The sequence below is a fragment of the Phodopus roborovskii genome, unplaced genomic scaffold (assembly GCF_943737965.1).
Source record: "Phodopus roborovskii unplaced genomic scaffold, PHOROB, whole genome shotgun sequence".
Classification (NCBI taxonomy): Eukaryota; Metazoa; Chordata; class Mammalia; order Rodentia; family Cricetidae; genus Phodopus; species Phodopus roborovskii.
Window position 1 is genome coordinate 2,083,290 of NW_026125059.1, and position 19,211 is coordinate 2,102,500.

Consider the following 19,211-nt stretch of genomic DNA (forward strand, 5'->3'; position numbering starts at 1 on the left):
TTCTATTTAGACAATACCTGATAATTGTTCTTATTGTATATAGTTTTATTATGTTAGAGTTAAAGCCTTTCCTTTTTGTTTGGACAAAAGGTGGAAACATTGTGCAATAATCTCTTTGTACACTGTGAAGCTGTGTCACTCTGACTGGTTAAACGAAAAGCTGAACGACCAATAGCTAGGCAGGATTTCTGGGCAGCGAGGATGCTGAAGAAGGAGATGGGCACCCCAGGAGACACAGAGCAAGCAGGATGGGCAGTATGGAGCTGCGGGAATAAAGCTACAAGGTAGAAAAATTAATAGAAATGGGTTAATTTATTAGAGCTAGTTAGGAACAAGCCTAAGCTAAGGGAAAGCCTCCATGTTGTTATTTGTGAGCTGCTGGCCCAAAGAAGAATCCATCTACAAGAACCTACGCTGATTTCCTCAGCGTGACCCATCATCCTTCCTGCTCCATTCCTCAAGCTCTTTCTCTGTGCTGCCCGCCCAGTGCCCACCCAGCGCCTGCCCAGCTCCTTCCCAGTGTCTGCCCAGCGTCTGCCCAGCTCCTTCCCAGTGTCTGCCCAGCTCCTTCCCAGTGTCTGCCCAGCGCCTTCCCAGTGTCTGCCCAGCGCCTTCCCAGTGTCTGCCCAGCGTCTGCCCAGAGCCTGCCCAGCATCTGCCCAGCGCCTGCCCAGCTTCTGCCCAGCTCCTTCCTAGTGTCTGCCCAGCGCCTGCCCAGCACCTGCCCAGGGTCTGCCCAGTGTCTGCCTAGTGCCTGCCCAGCTCCTTCCCAGAGCCTGCCCAGCATCTGCCCAGCTCCTTCCCAGTGTCTGCCCAGCATCTACCCAGTGCCTGCCCAGTGCCTGCCCAGCGTCTGCCCAGTGTCTGCCCAGCGCCTGCCCAGTGTCTGCCCAGCTCCTTCCCAGTCCTTCCCAGTGTCTGCCCAGCTCCTTCCTAGTGTCTGCCCAGCACCTGCCCAGCGCCTTCCCAGCATCGGCTCAGAGCCCTCAGGGATATCAGGCCTTCTCTGACTCAGAGTCCCAGGGATAGGGTGGACACAGGCCTTCCTGCCTTTCCTGGCTAGGGTGCCAGCTAACAGTGTTGGAGAATGGCAGATCTGTTGGGCAGCCAGCTGCCACTGCATTTCCTGGTTCCCAGCTCCCCTGGAGCCTTGAGTGTATGATGGACAGTGACTGTTTGGGAGCATGGTCAAATGAGTAAGCAGGTTCCTAGGTGGAATAAGTTTGGATGATGGGCAGTGTTGGGTGACAAAGCTGCCAGTTTATGGCTGCCTGCAGAGACTTCCCTCTGGGTACCACCGGCCCGCCCCCTTTAGCCCCTCTCCCCCTGCCCACAGCCCCAGGACATGGATACTGCTATGACAGAGCCTCCCTGGAGTGAGTGGGACACACCATTGTCAGCAGCCAGGAAGGTGGCCTCATAGACATTGTTCTTGGTGTAGAGTGACTCTCGGTCCAGGACTGCAGCTGTGGTGATCTGCCCATTGGACGTATTGATGTGCAGCCAGTTGGCAGGGTCCGACAGCTTTGAGTACCTATGGATGGGAAGTCAGAGGCAAGGTGAGGCCCTGTGCTCTTCACCCAGCCAGCCTGCAAGTCTCCTAGGGCCACAGCATCAGCATCCTGCTTGCTCAAGCTACATGCCACTGTCAGTGAAGCCGTGACCTGCCCTTGGCTCCTCACTTTCATGCCTTCGTTAGCCTGGACATGGTGAAGGTGCTTACCGTGCCCAAGGCTGTCCTGTTAAGTGAGTCCCTGGGGTAGGTTGCTTCTAGACTGAGCCAATGCCTCAGGTCTGGACATGGTACCCTTGCCCTTCCTCTCCGTACTGGGATCCCTGGTTTTCAGGCTTCTTTGGGCACTGTGGGACTCTTTTATGACAAGGCCAGGTCACACCCTGAAGACTCACCTCACAGCTTGCTGCATGAACCGGTCAGGGTCCACTGCGGAAAAAGTGGTGAGCGCAGTGCCCGTAGGCACACCCTCCTCCAGGCGGATCAGTTTGTGGTTGGAGGGGAAGTAGGGGGCCTCGTTGACATCGGTGACGGAGATGGTCACCCCTGCTGTGGACTGGAAAGACATCTGGATCCCGCTGGCCAGGGGTGCCTGGTTGGACACCATTATAGTCAGCATGAAGGCGCGGTTCAGCTCGTAGTCCACTGCCTGGAAGAGGGGACAGGTGAATGGGGCTTCCTATAGTGGGCATGGGGATGGCCATCCACGCTGGCCAGTGGCTCTCCCTGCCCTGCCTTGTCTGATCCCCGCTGTCCCTCTTTTTCTGGCCAATCCAAGGAGAAAGGGGTTGGAATAAATCTCCAGCCAGCAACCCCATGCCTTGATGAGGCAGAGGCTGGGCTTCTGGAGCACGGATCTTTTGGTTTTAGCTTCCCAAGTGTTGGGATTGCAGGTGTGTACCTATCTCCATGCCTGGCTTCACGAATTTTCAGTAACAATTCCTTAATTACTATATGGGTTGAGCAATGGCCTCCAAAATACCCAGGGCTTCACACTGGGCCCTGTTGGCTGTGAGCTTGCAGGGGCAAATGTGCTTGGGGTCTTGAGAGTCCTTGCAGCCACCGGCAGAAGCTTAGCAAATGCAAGGGAAGACTGAGACTAACGATGGCCAAAGGCTGACTTTGGTTTCAGGGCGGGTAAGATGGATCAGTGAGTAAAGACATCTGCCGCCATGTCTGATGAAGAAGAACCCACCAGGTTGGAGCAACGGACCAACTCCTGCAAGTTGTCCTCTTGCATGAGTAGCACATGCGTCTCCCCCCACCGAATAAAATAAAAAGCTTAAAAAGTAAGTTTTGGCTGGACTCAGTGGTGCATGCCCGCAATCCTGCATTGGGGCGGCGGAGACAGGAAGACTGCAAGCTTGAGGTTGGAATGGGAGCCGCAGGGAGAGTGTCTCAAAACCCCGAGCTGAGCCGAGCAGCACTGTTTGAGCCCTTTGTTATTTAGCTTTTCCTTGTACTTGTTACTAGTTTTGTGTCCCCAGCTGGAGACTTACAGTACTATCAGTGCAGATCTGGGGTCAGAGCCTGGGCTAGAGCCCAGCTGTGGGGCCAGTTCCTCCGTCTCTCACATTCCCACTCTGGAGCTGCCTGCCCCCAACTGCTTCTGACCCCTCCCTCTTTCGTGCTGGTTAGTTTTAGGTCAACTCCACACAAGCTAGCATCCTTTTAAGAGAGGGTACCTCAATTGAAAAAATGCTGCCACCAAGTTGGCCTGTAGTTCATTTTCCTGATGGATAGGTGACGTGGGAGGACCCGGCTCCCCGTGGGTGGGGCCACCCCTGAGCAGGTGCTACAAGCAAGCAGCTGAGCAAGCTATGGGGACGATCCAGGAGGCCACCTCCCCCCCCATGGCTCTGTGTCAGCTCCTGTCTCCTGGTTCCCGCCCTGGTTGAGATCCTGCCCTGACTTCCCTCAGTGACAGATTGTGCTTGGGACATGTAAGCTGAAATAAACCCTTTCCTCCCAAGTTACTTTCGGTCGTGGTGTTTTATCACTGCAGTAGAAACTCCAACTCAGACACGCTCTGACCTTTCTGCTCTCTCTCTCTTAAAGACCTCCGAGGTTGCACTGGGCTGACCCAGATGGCCCAGGCTTTCCTTAAACCTTAAGAGCCTCAACACTGTCACATCTACAAAGACTCTGCAGCCATCTGGGACAGACAGTCACAGATTCTAGAAACAGGCATGGGGCCCTGGGGGAGAAGGCACTGAGGAAGTTTCCAGGTCCCTGCTTTTGAGAAAAGCCTCTGCATCTGGTTGGAACCTGGGAACCTGCTAGAGAACAGGATGCTAGGAGTGGTCCATGGGAGGGGTAAACTGGGACCCTGAGTCACATCAGCGGTGGACGGGCCCTGCAGCCTGCTGTCATTCTATGGAGGGTGAGTCTGTCTCCACCTGAGTCCACGGGCCAGATCTTGATGGCCTTAAGCAAGACAGTCCTATGCCACAGCTCCCCAGCCACCAGCCTCGCCCTGAGGACCCTCCCTGGCTAATTCTTTCTTCAGAGGAAGCTCGAGAGAGCACTGCTAGGGTGTTTGCCCAGTTGCCGCCGTACTCCAGTGTGGGGACACCCACAGCCACCCGACTCAGCTTCTTCAACAGGGCAAAGGCAAGTAGAATGTGAACCCTGACAGTTACGGGGGAGTTCACATGGCAGGCCACGTGGCTCCCTGACTCTTATTGTAGGCCTGCTTGGGTCTCCATGAGCTCTGTTTGGGGGGAGCTTTGCTGGTGGTGCCAACCCTTGTGCTGGGCCTGACTCCCGAGTCTGTGGCTACGTCTCTGGATTTTGTAAGCACCTGTCCTTGGAGCCCTGAACTGTGTGAAGTATCTGTGCATGGAAAGGATTTAAAAACTAATCAATAGTGCCACCGGGCATGGGGAGGAAATGGAGAAATGGCGTCTACAAGTGTCTACAGGGGGCGCCAGAGAGACTGCAGGCTCCCTGATGGTGACCTTGGGTCTTCCCTTTTCCCAAGCCACAGCAAGACCTTACCTCTCTGTGGCAGCTGCTGATGTCACTGCCTCCAGCACCTGGAGCTTGGCGAGGCCTGTGCTTCTGCCTTTTCAGGCCCAGGTATTGCTGTGTAAGTGGGAATGGGCTGGTCCCTCCCTTGCCCGATCTCCGCCCAGTTTGTGCTGTGTTGCATCTATAGGGCCTGTGCCTACAGGGCCACTTGGCTGGACCCACAACCACCCCGGCTGGCTGCAAGTCTGACATTGTGTCCAAGGCAGAGTAACCTGTACCTTCCCTTGAAAGGTCTCACAGGGGTTTTTAGGCCACAAAGAGTGAGCCTCCCCCAGGCCTAGTCCTGGCTCCTCTGTCCTTAAACTCCAGGTGTCACCAAGATCCCAGAACTGGTACTGCACCGTGACAAGGTCTTTCTCTTGCATAACTAATGACCTTCCTATGCCTAAAGCCCCCCTGGGTGCCCCGACCCCCCCCCCCGGCCCCCCGCGGCCCTCCTGGAAGCCCCCCTGGAATCTCCCCTGGACACCCCCTCTGGAAGCCCCCCGGAAATCTCCCCTGGAAGCCCCCCTGTAACTCCCTCATGAGCCCCCCTGGAAGCCCCTCTGTGAGACCCCCTGTGAGCCCCCCTGGGAGCCCCCTGTGAGCCCCCCGGGAGCCCCAGGCAGAGGTCAGGCCAGTTTGCTTTAACAGGCTGCCCCACAAAACTGTGTTTATTTGGCTCATGTTCCTGTGGGACTTGGAACCACATGGTTTGTGATGCCCTAAAAATCAGTCCTTCCAGAAAGATTATGGCCAATAAAACCCACCGACAGGTAAAATGAAACCAATAGAAAATCTGTCCTGACAGTTTCAGTTATGGTGCTGGGTGCTGGACGTACTCACTAAGGCAGCACCGACCCACCAAAGACTCTTGGCCCAAAGCTCCGTAGCCTCAAGCCCGAGAGCAGAGTGGCACCCCATCCTCCTGCCTCTGGGAGCTGTACCACTGGGTGTGTGCGTGCGTGCGTGCGTGCGTGGTCTCACGTGAAGGATAATCTTGTTCAGAAGAAAATGCCAGTAAGGACATGGAGGCCAGAATCTGAACCATTTCTCCTGGAAAATGGTGCGTGAGAGGCAGAGGCAGGAGGATCAGGAGTTTAAGGCCAGTTTTGGCCACACAAGTTTGAGGCCAGCCTGAGCTAGGAGAGACTTTGTTTCCAAAGGGGGTGGCTGACGGACATGCGTGTCCCTGGACCAGGGAATGTCACCCACCTTCACCACGGTGACCATGCCCTCATTGGTGACAGGGTCTGTACGGACACTGAAGTGCCCCGAGGGGTCCCCACTGATGATCCGGTAGACGGCATTCCAGTTGGGTGAGTGGGGCTGATCTCTATCCATTACTGTGAGGTTGGCTACTACTGTCTCCACACGGTTTTCGGGGACCTCTCCTGCGAACTGCAGAATGTGAGAAAGAGAGTTAGGACCCCACCAACCCTGGGAAGCGGTAGGGTCACTGCTCTGGAGTGGAAGGAGGGACGGGGCAGCTGGTATTCTGTGATGACAGAGTGCCCTGGCTCCTCAAGCCCAGTGGCATCCGAGGCTCCCACCTGCTCACAACACCCAGCATGAACCTCACCTGTGCAAGCGCCTTCAGGCTTTTCCCCTGTCGTGGAGGATCCATGGCATGACTAGTGGCTAGGAGGGGGTGCATGAAGGAGAGCAGGGGCGTGGTGGGTGGGTGGGTGGAGCGAAGGCCTCAGGGCCTCACTTGGAGTGGAGGAGGGGTGTGTCTGCCTTAGGAATCCGTGTCCCCTGCCAGCTGTGGCCCACGGCTGGGGCTGGCTTCAAGGCCCTGTTCTCAGCAGCTCTGAGCTCACGGGCTCTGCTATCTTGAAATTGACCTTAGCAAGATGCGTAACTGTCTTGTCAATTCAGGATCACATGGGAGGCCCCGTGAGCATCCTGAAGGATGTCCCTACAGTGTCCCCCCCCCCCAGTGCTGCTATGGAACCTGCCTCTTCCAGTCTTCCACTGGAACAAGGGATGGGCTCCAAGAGTTGCTGTAAAGCAGAGGCTTTTCAGGTTGTGTTCAGTCTAGCGGTCCCAGAGCAACGAGGCCCCAGTCTGCAGAAGGTCCCCTTAGGAAGCACCTGGAGTCATAAGGGAAGTAAGTGGGCACAGCCTGCTTCCAGAGGGTCCTGCTTCCAAACCTTCGGCGTTTAGCACAGAGGGGCACTACTCAATCTCAGGGAGGACAGCAGACCGGACCTGTGGGCGTACATGTCCAGGGTCTGGCTTTCTCACTGGGTTCCCGGGCTCCTCTGTGTGTCTCCCCTCCTGACACGGACATTCTGAGCCCGCAAGAGGGTTGCCATCGTGTCTCAGTGTCCCCACACTCTGATACGGGGAGCTTTCCTTGGAGGGAGATTACAGGAGTTTAGGGGCAGGCAGCGTTGCAGGATGACATGTCCCCCAAATTTATATGTTGAGGCCCTTAGTGGCAGCGCCTCGGCCTGCAACTGTGTCTGAAGAGTTGTCGGCATGAGGCTGGGAGTTGTCCTAAGCCAGCCTGTGTGGCACCCTTGTGAAGGACAGTCCCCAGTGGCCCATGTATTAATTAGGGTGTGTTATATGCTACACCCAGGTCATTGGGGTAGCTGCCTCTAGGAGGACCTTAAAACCTTGGCGCCTGTGGGCACAGATCCTTGACTCTTAAGTTCAGTGGACCCCTGCCCCTGGGGAAGTGATTTCAGGCCCGGTGGTAAGTGAGCCCTCTGCCTGTGATTGCCGCCTGCCTGCTCTGGTTTGGGTAGGAGTCCCAGGTGTTGAAGACTTGGTGTCTAGACCCAGGCAGTGCTGGGAACACGGTAGAAACCATAGTAGCAGGTGTGGGTTAGTGGCAGGGAGTCAGGTGACTGGGTGGGCTGTGCTCGTGGGTTAGTGGCAGGGAGTCAGGTGACTGGGTGGGCTGTGCTCGTGGGTTAGTGGCAGGGAGTCAGGTGACTGGGTGGGCTGTGCTCTTGAGGGGGCTGTGGAGATGCTGACCCCCCCTTTTGTCTGTGTTTGTTTCCTGGTGACTAAGTGAGCAGTTCCTGTTGCTTTATGCTCCCCACCTCCCATGGCTTGTGGCCTCGACTCAGGTCCACAGTGACTACGGACGGAAACCGTGGAAAACACTCTGGAATAAGCCTTTCCTCACTGTACACCGGTGACCTCACTGTCGTAGTCCAGAGACCCGATAATGGGCACAGCATAGCCTGGCCGAGTGCCCTTTTGATGGGCACGGTCCTTCTGTGTCCTGTCCCTTGTCCTGCCGGGAGATGGCCTCTGGGGACACCACGACCTACTTCCCCCTTCCAGTCATTTAACTCAGTGTCACTCACACCTGTGAGGGGACAGGCCATCTTGCACAGGCAGACAGCAAACACCCCTGTAGTTGGGCTGCAGAGGCCCAGCCTGCATGGCTCTGCCCTCTGTCATTACAAGGGGAGGGGCAGTGTAGAAAGCTTTGGTGATTGCTCCTCCCTTTCACTGCTAAAGGCTGAGCTGGGCTAGGGCTGCTCTGTCTGTAGGTAAAGCCTGTGTTTATTGTTCAGGTGCAAGCTTCCTAGAACCAGCGATGCCCCAACCTCATCCGTCACACACTCATGTAAAATGTAGACAAGCTTTCTGGGCTCAGAGAGGTCTGGACATCAGCCAAGGCTACACAGCAAGAAGGGGTCTAGAGGAGCTCAGGAGTGGCCATGTGTGGGTGACAGGGGCAGGGCTTAGAGGAAGGCCGAAATAGCCGGGTCTCAGGGTTCCTCTGTCCCCACTGGGATCTGTGCATGGGGTAGGTTGGAGGCTCTGGGGGCATGGTGTGAAGGTTGCTTTCCTCCCCGGCCAGTCCTGCATCACTCTGGAGGTGAGTGCTGATAGCAGGATGACCCTGGGTGCTACGGGCTCTGCAGCTGCATAGGAGCAAGAAGGAAATAACTTTTAATTAACACTTAAGAATAGAAATTGGAGCCGGCAAGTCCCTGCATCTCTTTAGCTTTGCCTGATTGTTCTTGATTTAAGCCTGTGTGTGGTGTGTGGCCAACCTGCCCACACTCTCCCACTGTGAAGCAAAAACGGCGTCCTGGGGCATCTGCCTGGCACTCATCTGGATGGGGCCTGGCAAGGGCCACCTGGAGCCCCCAATGTATGTACAGATGTCTGTGGAGAGCACAGAGCATACAGGAGAGGAGGCGTGAAGCTTGGTGTGGAAAAGTGTCCTATATCCCCTACCCCTCCTCACACTCCATGTCCCAGGGAAGCAGGAGTTTCCACCGTCCTTCACGGGTTTCACGGAGGCAGGACCAAGCTCTGGAAAGAGCTTTGTGCCATGGTGCTCCGGTTGTGACCCTTCAGATGTGACCCTGCAGCTGCCTGTGCTGGCTGGGGTCACAATGGCTTCTTCTGTGTCCCAGCATAAAGAGGCCACTGCTCTCTCCAGAGCTTCCGTCCCCTCACCTGCCCCTCACAGATGGCATGGGGGCCTTGCAGGCTGTTTGCAGTGTGGCTGATGCCCAGGATGGAAGATGAAGTTCAGTTAGAAGGTAGGCGGTGGTCCAGGCCAGAAAGGGCTCAGACCCTGGGCGGAACCAGCCCATCCACGATGCCTCCTGCTGAGCTCAGGCGAGGGGGACTGCCCTGGAGCTATTGTGGAAGGGCACTGGGTGTCAGGGACGTGTTAGTTTCTCACTGTGGGCCATGGTCACCCTCAAGCAGTGCTGTAGGTCTCTGGACAGCCGGTGCTGGTCAGATCAGAGCCTCACCTTGGAGCCAGAGCTGCCAGCTTGGGTCCTGCTAAGTCTGACCTGAGATGATCTCATAGGTAGTCCAAGACAGGATTCATCTGTTTGACACGGGAGTGGGGCTTGCTGGCTCTGTCTATCTCAGAGCCAGGGTGTCTGTGAGGTTTCCAGTCCTTTTGCAACCAGCGCAGCTATTGGTATGAGCAAGGTGGCATGGGCCCTATTTACAGATGAGGAGAGCAGAGTCTGTGGCAGGATTGAGAGACAGGCTGGGTCCTTCAGCACCACACACCATCCTCTGAGCTTCCTTCCAGTCACCAGCTTCCTCCTGTTCGAGTGCGCCTCGGAACCCCTCAGGCCACTGTGGTGTGCCATCCCTCTGCTGGGGGTGAGCCCGAAGCTGAACTCTTGGCTTCCCTCCGGCCTGGCTCTCATGGTGACCCTCCTATTCCAAGAGGGTGGCCCCCGAGGGTATGTGCAGGGGTGGGGCTGATGTCAGGAGAGCTGTGTGGTTCTTGCACCCCAGGGTCTGTCCTCCAGCAGTCTGGCATGGGGATAAGGGTGTGTTCTTGGGAACACAGGTGGCCTTGACTTCGCGGAGGGTCTGAGCTCCAGGTGATTGTCCTGGGGTCCCACAGCATTGATGCCTGGCTTAGTAGTGCTGTCCTTGTAGGGAAAAAGGGCCAGCCAAAGAAACACACCCTGAGCAGGGACAACTTTGTGCCTAGAATCTGAGCCAGTGAAAGAAATACACCCTGGCCTTAAAATTAGAGCCAAAAAGCTTTTTAAAAAGGACCCGTGAAAGAAACACACTTTGGCCCTGAAACCAGAGCCAAATCTGACCCTGAACCTGAGCAGGAGATCTAGCCAATCTAAGTTCAGGGATTGAAATCTGACCAATCCCCACTCTGTAAATCTCTCTGGAGAAACTCCGCCCCTAAGAAGCCCTATGTAAACCCTGCCTGTTCTGTGTTATTCTCTTCCACCCTGGCAGAGGGCAGCCACTCTCCTGGATTCTTCCCTCCCAACAGATCTCTTGAATGAGGTTTGGGCGAGACCTTCCTTCACTGGAGCCAGAGCAGAGAGGCGTGGTGGAGCAGGGCTGTAACACTTGCTCTGGGAAACCTTCCCCTAGAGAAGCAGAGTTGTTAGGAGTTATTCCACTACACTCCCGGGGACCAGAGCTGAACTATAACAACTTCGCTGGGGAAGCCCTCCCCTGCCGGAGCAGAGCTGATACACTGGGGAAGCCTTACCCTGGAGCAGGGCTGTAAGCTGCTATGCTTACTGTGACCTGTGGTATTCCTTGGCTCCCGAGTGCCAGAATCCTTTTCTACCTGAGCTGTAACACACAGTATTCTGTGGCTCCCGAGTCCCAGAATCCCTTTCCACCTGAGCTGTAACACACAGTATTCAGTGGCTCCCGAGTCCCAGAATCCCTTTCCATCTGAGTCACCGTAATGCTTATAGTCCTGATTCCTCATCCCCACCCCAGCTTAACACAAGCTAGTTATTTGGGAAGAAGAACCTTATTTGAGAAGATGCCTCCATCATATCACCTGTAGGCATTTTTCTTGATTAATGGCTGATGTGGGAGGGCCCAGTCCACTTTGCGGGGGGGGGGGGTGCCACCCCTCGGCTTGTGCTCCTGGGTGCTATAAGAAAGCAACCTGAGCAAGCCAGGAGGAGTAAGCCAGTATGCAGTGGCCCTCCATGGCCTCTGCTTCAGCTTGCTCCTCCAGTTTCTGTCCTGTGGATCTGCGGTCAGAATGTGTAAGCTAAATTAACCCCTTCCTCCCCAAGTTGCATTTGGTCATGGTGTTTTATCACAGCAACAGAAACCTAATTAAGACGAGTGGGTTTGTGTCTGAGTGTGATGCTGGCTCTGCGCCTGACAAGGCCACCCTGGGTGCATTCCCTGCCCCCCTGCAATGGCTGTGGCAAAGCATGGTCTAGACTCGGGGACGACCCACGTGTGGGCCCGGCACCAACTGTCTCTACCAGCCGGCAGCTGTCACAGAAGACAGTTGCCAGGCCGGGCACTGCCCCCCAAGCCCTTCAGAGGCCTGGCCATCTAGGCCCAGGGCAGAAGGATGGCTGTGGCAGGGGTGTTGCTTACAGTTAGGGTTAGTGACTGCCTCCCTGGAGCTTTCTTCCTCCTGTCTGATAGAGGGAGAGCAGACAGATTGAACCCAGAGAGAGGCCCCTTCAGCTTTCTCAAGGCCTCCTTTGACATAGTCCAGTACTTCTCCAGGACACGGGGAGAATGTCCCTCTTCCCTCCTTCCTGCCCCTGATGCTTGTGGTAAGGGACAGGACTCACACAGTCTGCCGGGGCCTGAGCAGTGCTCGTTGTTGGCCATCTATTTGGCCACTAGATGGTGCTGTGGTCCAGGAGACCAGGAAGGGCCATCCAGTCTTCTAGGCTGACCTTAGGCAGACTGGTTTCCCCCTCTCTCATCTCCACATGGCGGCTACTTTCAGGGCTCTACACCAGCTGTTTCCTGTGGGCCGTGTGCCTGGAGCCCATCCCCTGCTCCACCATTGGCCCTGACTACTCACTGATTGGGGAACAGAGCCTGATAGGGCAGACTGGTTGGGACCTGACTGATGGGAGAGTGTCCACCTGTGTGTCTGGCAAAGTCCTTGTTGTTACTGTTATGGACACATGACCCTCTTCACTCTGCCTCTGAGAGTGACCTCTGACCCCCCTTTGCTTATCCCAGCCAGACACCTGCACTCTGCCATCTCTTCAGGCATCTGTTCACAGACGGGCAGGGACCACTCGGGTCAGAGCGCTGTTCACCCATTCATGGACTTGGGCGTCACGGAGACGGATGCTAGCAAGCAGAGAGATGTCTGAGTCCGGGCCCCATAGGATGCTGGGAGGCTCAGAAGTGGCTATCACATCTGCTGGGCACTGAAAGAGCCCGAGGGTCTCAGGCAGGGACCCTTGCTGTAGCATGGCTGTTCCATGGGAGTCCAGGGCAGATGGGGGTCATGCGACTTGCAGTTCTGCCTCCAGAACCTTCTCTCCCAGGGCGGGGCGGAGTATGTTCCTCTGACCCATGGATAGAGTCTCACTGTGAACTTTGTATACCATAGTTGGGTGGATACATGTGTGTTCAGCCAGAACCCTTGACTTCTAAGTTTCCAGTGTCTGCCCAGTCTTTACCTATTTCCTTGTCTGGGGATGGGAACCACATGGGGACAGCCACTGTCTACTGAGGATCAAGGACACACATGCCCATAGCCAAGGCTCAGCTGGGCCTCTGGCAAGCAAGTGTCTCCTGCACAGCCACAGAAGCCTCCCCAAACACACGATAGCCTGATAGGTCACTTTCTGCAAACTTCACAAAGACCTCAGCGAGGTATCAGCCAATCACTTAATTTTGGGGAGCACCAGACCCCTAGGGCCACCTCTCCACAAGAGCAGCTAGGCCCGTTCTTTGTCATTAGGGATGGCTGGCAATGGTGTCCCTCTCTGTCAGTTACCCACAGCCCATTCAGCTCTTCCATTAGCCATCTTCCCCTACTGACGGTGGGGGGTGGGGGGTGGGGGGTGGGGGTGGGGGGGGGAAAGGAGTGTGCCAGCTTAGGGCTGGCATCAGGGCGAGGATGTGAGGCACTCACTGTGCTGGTGGTGAATTCTGGAGGGTTGTCATTTACGTCTGTCACCGTGATGATGGCCGTGGCTGTGTTTGAGAGACCATAGTTCAGGTTTCCTTCCATGTCAGTGGCCTGGACGATGACGGTATATTGCTGGACTTTCTGGAGGACAAAAAGTCAGTGGGTCGGTTTGCGTTCTGGAGACGGGGAATGCAGGCTTCCTCAGTGGGGTTCATCCTTGGCACAGGCTGCCTGGGGCTTCCTGGAGCCATGGCACCTGCTGTAGCCTTGTGGTAGGCGGCTGTGGCAGGAGGCCAACTGTATTTGTATCTCAGCAGCCTTCAAAGGGTGCAGAGGGGGCAGAGCAGGGTTCAGAGGGGCCTGCACCGTCTCCAGAGTGGGGTAGCAGAGAGGACAGTCTGCAAGATGCAGGGCCAGGAAGGGATGTCACTGTTGGAGTAAAGCTGATCGGAAGGCTGGGACGGGACCAGAGATGTCACGCTGTGGGAATGACAGTGCTGACCAGCCTGGGGTGGGGGGTGAGCCCTGAGGGAACCTTGTCACCTCTCACTGGCACCACTGGAATGTCCTCCAAATGACATAAATCTCCATTCCTGCTCTCCCAACAGGTTAGAAAGGGGCGGTTCCCACCACGTGACTTAGAGAAGTGTGAGCTCTATACATTGGCTTTGGGGGAATTATAAGCATGGAGTGGGTCACAAAATTCCTCTGTCGATTCATCCACCATCCCTCCAACTGCCCACCCATCCTCCCTTCTAGCCATCTGTTCTTCCCCTTCTCCCCCATTCCCTCCCTTCTCCCCCCTCTCACCGCTCCCGTCTGCATCCCATCCTCTTCCTCTCTCTGTCCCAGATACAGCCAATCTGGCATCTGGAGAGGGATAACTAAGTGGCCAAGCTCAGCACTGCCACCCATGTGGCACAGGAGAAAGATAAACGGAAATAAAGAGGTGTGTGCTTATGTGTATGTGTGCACACGAATGCGTGTGGGCATGTAGGAATGTGTGTAACCTGTATGCCTGTATATGTGTATATTCATGTGTGTACACACCTGTAGGTCTCTGTGCATGTGTATAGTGTGCATGTGTGTTTACAGCAGCCTGCCACTAGAGGGCGAGCTGGGCTTGCTTTTGGACAGCAGGATCTTGGGAGGGAAGCTAGTCCAGCAAGATACTGCTGCAGGGCCTCTTGGGAAGCGGGCCAGCCAGGATCCAGAGTCTACCGCCTGCCTCGGAGCCCGTGTGGAGCTCCGTTGAGCAGTCTCTGCCCCTGTATTTTCCCTCCATTGGGACAGAAGGAGGTGCTGGCTACAGTGGGAATTGCTGTGTTCCAGTCACCCCTACTGGTCAACTGTTTTCCCATGGAGCCCCTTCCCCAGCTCCCATTGGGTACAGAGAACAGAGCAGGTGCCCCAGTGGAGCTGTAGTGAATTCATTAAAAAGTGATTTAACCATTTTCAAGTTTGAGAGCAGGATGCATCCATCCCTAGGGCTTTTGCTTACCTCCCTGCAGCCCAGCATGCAAACTCTGCAGAGCATCCATCAATAATGCATCAGTCAGCTTGCCCTAGACAGCACCAAAACCTCCCCAGCCTGTCCCCGTACGCAGCATCCCCAGCCTGTCCCCGTATGCAGCATCCCCAGCCTGTCCCCGTATGCAGCATCCCCAGCCTGTCCCCGTATGCAGCATCCCCAGCCTGTCCCCGTATAGCATCCCCAGCCTGTCCCCGTATGCAGCAGCCCCAGCCTGTCCCCGTATGCAGCATACCCAGCCTGTCCCGACAGCAGCCGCCGCCCCGATGCAGCATCCCCAGCCTGTCCCCGTATGCAGCATCCCCAGCCTGTCCCGTATGCAGCATACCCAGCCCCCATCACACCCCAGCCTGTCCCCGTATGCAGCAGCCCCAGCCTGTCCCCGTATGCAGCATACCCAGCCTGTCCCTGTATGCAGCAGCTCCAGCCTGTCCCCGTATGCAGCATCCCCAGCCTGTCCCTGTATGCAGCAGCCCCAGCCTGTCCCTGTATGCAGCATCCCCAGCCTGTCCCTGTATGCAGCATCCCTTGCCAGCCTGGACTGTTGTCCCCCCAGGCGCTGTCCCCAGGGAGTTTTGAGACTGTCTTACCCACAAGGCTGCAAGCAAGTCTACTACTCATTCCGGGTTCTCTGACCCTAGCCGTGGTCGTATGGGGGAATAAACTGAGGTCCAGAGACCAAACATACAGGACCCCAATTCTCCATAGAGGCCAAAGCCGTTGCTAGCCACTCTGCTCTGTTCAGGACTGTTCTGTGGCAGCTTCCCATGGTTTCCAGGGATCACTCCTCATGGGCTTTCCCATCGGCCACTGATAGAAAGAACCTTTGTCTCCTTAGGCACTGAGAAGTGTAGCAGCCGAGGCCGCCCTCCTGTGGCTCAGCATCTGGAGATCTGGAGATGCTAGAGATCAGCATCTCTAGCATCTGTGCCCAAGAGCCGAACGAGGTGGTTTGCAGGGCCGCTGTGGGGCAGAGGCCTATGCAAGCACTGTGGAAAGCATGAAAAGTTGTACCTGAGGTCGGTAGGCATACTAGAAACCCCACTCCTGAGTGTGGACCCAAGGGCTGAAAACAGGTGTTCACACAGATGGTGTACCCCGGTGTGCACACGGCACCGTCCACACAGATGGTGTGCACCAGTGTGCACACGGCACACCAGTGTGCACACGGCACCATCCACACAGATGGTGTGCACCAGTGTGCACACGGCACACCAGTGTGCACACGGCACCATCCACACAGATGGTGTACGCCAGTGTGCACACGGCACCATCCACAAAGGCCAGCCAGCTCATGACAGGTACTCAAAACACGGTCTGTCCACACAATGGATTATTACTCAGCCATGAAAAGGAAAAACCTTTTGATACCCTGCTATGCCCAGATGAACCCCAAAGCCATTGTGTCAGGTGATAACAGCCACACGGATGTTCCCACTAAGGGGACAAGTCCACAGATGGCAGAGGATGCCTACTGGGGCGGGGCCAGCACTGCGGTGACTGCTTTCAGGGCGATAACCGGGCCAGGAGCTCGGCAGAAGTGGTGTGTGTGCAGCCCTGTGTGAGTGAACTGGGAGGGTGAGCCCCACAGCATGTAAATTACAGCTGGAGAAACCCAGCTTCTCAGCAGGGTGCACACAGCTCTTCCTTCCCAGGGCCGCTGCCTGTGGGAACCAATGCAGGCTGCAAGCCTTGGGCTTGGAACGCTCCGTGGGCGACACCACCTGCTCTCATCAACCACCCTGCCTCTTGGGACCCGAGGGGACTCTGCTCACTATCTTCCATTGTTCTGGAGGTACTATTGAAAGTCCCAGGCTTCCATAGAGCCCCAGGTGACCCTCACAGCAGGCTCAACTCTGCCATGGAATAGTCCTGCTCTACCTGCTCCCTGAATCACAGAGCCAGGACAGACCGCCTGGGTCACATGCATCTCCAGTGGCCCTGGGCCCTAGCATCAGGGTAGGAGAGTCCTTGGCCACGTCCTCGTTGCCGAGGCTTTCTTGCTCGGGGTGGAGTGGGGAAACTGTGCACATCTCACAGTCCTGCCTGAGCCTCTAGCTGCCGAGTCTTAAGTTTCTTGCCCAGACTTCAGCATTGCTCACTGCAGCCCGGGGTGGCGGCTCTCTGCTGCGGAACCACTCAGGGGCTCCTATCTGCCTAGTCCTGCCGCCAGCTCCTGGCGCTGCCTGAATGACTCCCGAAGGGGCTCCCCTCCAGCCAGCAGCTCTTTCTGCTGCATCAAAAGCAGAGAAAATGCAACTCTTCCCAGTGGGGTGCACACGGCCCCTCCTCCGCACTGCCGCCGCCGCCGGTGGGGAGCCGACAGCCAAGCAAGCCCCAGGCTGGAACATGATGGAGTCAGCTGCTCGCTCTCACAAGTCACTCTGTGGTACCACCCCCCTTCTCTCTACCCCTCTTCTTCATTGGGTACCACCCATGACAACTGGAGCTTGTGGACGCTGCAAGGAACCAGGCTCGAGTGGCAGGAATGTCCCTGCTTCAAATCCCGAGGCTGAGGAATCCAGGTGAATTCCTTCTCAGGCTTTTCTGGCAATCCCCTCCAGCTCTCAGGCGCCCCCTGCAGGCTGCTGACTGAAACCACAGGCTGATCACTCCTTTCTCCTTTCTCCTCCTTGAGGCTGTGGATGAGGCACCCTTGGGGTTCCTGTCTTTCCAAGGCTGACTGTAGGACAGCTCTTCCCAAATGAGTGACATTAGTGGCCGGGTCACACCCCATGCTCTATGGGTGTGCTGGGTAGTATCCTAGACTCTGCCCCTGGGGTGTTAGGAGTCACTCACAGATTGTAGCAATATCCCAAGGGGGACACTGTTTGAGAAGCAGGGCTCTAAGAAGGAGGCAGGCAGTAAATAAGGGAGAATGGTCACTTCAGAAAACGGTGAGTGCTCTGCGGCCATGGACAGAGGATGGTAGGCGCGAGGCGCTAATTGAATTAACCACCTCTGGTTAATGTGCTTGGAGAGGACTCTTGCGAGCAGCAGGAATGGTTTCTGCTAAGGCCCTGGGGGAGGTGGTGTGTGTGTGTGTGTGTGTGTGTGTGTGTGTGTGTGTGTGTGTGTGTGTGTGCATGTGCACTCCAGAAAGCTTGGCCTGTGATGGAGAGTACAGTCTTGAGGGTATGGAGGGATCAAAAGCAGAGTCTATAATTATTCAGAGCAAGGTAGGAAACCATGGGGAGGAAACCAGCAGAGGAGGCTTGAGGGACTGAAGAGTAAGGACAGATGGAGATGGGAGCAGTCTCAGCTCAGCTGGGCTCAGAGAGCACTGAGTGGGTGTCACCTGTCTGTGTGGCTTTGACCCAGTGTGGAGTCTGGGTGAGACCTGGAAAAGGAAAGACCTACCCGTAGGGTGAAGCTGTCTGAGTGGATGGGCGAGTGGGACTCAGGAAGTGTGCTGCCCGGGCACGTGTCACTGAGGGGACTCCTGTTCTGCTAGACTCCTTTCCACACTGGTGATACTGGTCGGGGTTATTCCTGGCAGCCAACAGCAGCATGTGCTGGAGGCCCCGTGAGCTAGCCCTGGGCTGGTGCCCTGAAGAGAGCCTCTACTGCTGAAGGGATGCAGAGGATCTGTGTACAAAGCCTTTGCTTAAACACTGGCAAAGTCCAATGACATCAAATAGATACAGCATCCATCTGTGGCTGCATCTGTCTCTGGCTGCCTGTCTGAGACCTCAGATTAGAGCAATGCATGCTGAGAAGCCTCTGGGCCGAAGGAGGGGACCCTGCTGCTACAAGTGATGTGGCCACGGTGCTGGCCACAGGGGAAAGTCACGGGAGGGTCTCAGCATCTGGATTGATGGAGAAACAGTGATAAGCCGGGGTGGGAGTCCTGGTGGTGGTGGCAAGTGTGGCTGTGTGCCAATACAACTTACTTTCAAAGCAGGTACAAGTTGGACCCGGCATGTGGGCTGTGACTGCATGATCCTGGGCTAAGCTGTGCCCTGTCCTGCCTTTTGCCTTTGGAAGTCAGGAAGACCCTGAGCTGGGGACCGAGACCAACCTGTCTGGGTCTGTCACTGTCCTTGTCACATCACGGGCTTTTCTACCTCTTTAGTTGGCCTCCGTTGTGGTGATATATTATCTATGATTTATTAAAGCTTGCCTGAGGGTTCAGAAAGCAAAGCTAGCCACAAGCCGTAGAGGTCAGGCAATGTTCACACACATCTTTAATCCCAGCAGCCGTATTAGCAAGCCATAGAGCCAGGAGGTGATGGCACACACCTTTAATTCCAGGACTCAGGGACAGGCAGATATTTCAAGACCACCCTTGAGTGAAGAGTAGCAGGGTTCAGGCCTTTAATCCCAGCACTTGGGAGGTGGAGACAGGAGTGATCTGGCTGGCTGGAGAAAGGAACATGAGGAGGAGACAGGAGGAGAGCCTTCGCCCCTGAGGACTCATGGAGACAGGATTGCCACTTCAGCTGGGCAGAGGTGAGAGCTACTGGCTCGGCTGCTCTGCTTCTCTGATTTTCAGCTTGAAGCTTGAACCCCAATATCTGCCTCTGGGCTTTTATTATTCATGTTACACTCCAAGGCGATCTCTCCGACCTCATGCCCTTGCCCCTGTTGACCATTGAAAGGAGAGGTCAGAGAAGGGGAAATAGGGAAGAGCAGAAAGCATGGAACTTTCTGGAGCAAGCAGTGCAGTGGATAGCTTGTGGAGAGTGGATAGCTTGTGTGTGGAGAGTGGATAACTTGTGTGGAGTGGATAGCTTGTGTGTGGGGATAGCTTGTGTGGAGAGTGGATAGCTTGTGGGAGTGGATAGCTTGTGTGTGGGAGT

At 55.9% G+C, this 19,211-nt stretch overlaps 1 protein-coding gene across 1 annotated transcript in view; it reads right to left on the minus strand.

The window, feature by feature from the left end:
- Positions 1 to 19,211, minus strand: part of Cdh4 (cadherin 4) — a 474,888-nt gene that overhangs the window by 13,736 nt on the left and 441,941 nt on the right. The window contains exons 8-11 of the mRNA XM_051185090.1: positions 12,882 to 13,019; positions 5,741 to 5,926; positions 1,909 to 2,162; positions 1,392 to 1,534 (exon numbers count right to left, since the gene is read on the minus strand). Coding sequence (XP_051041047.1) covers positions 1,392 to 1,534; positions 1,909 to 2,162; positions 5,741 to 5,926; positions 12,882 to 13,019 — 721 coding nt within the window. The remainder of the gene's footprint in view (positions 1 to 1,391; positions 1,535 to 1,908; positions 2,163 to 5,740; positions 5,927 to 12,881; positions 13,020 to 19,211) is intronic.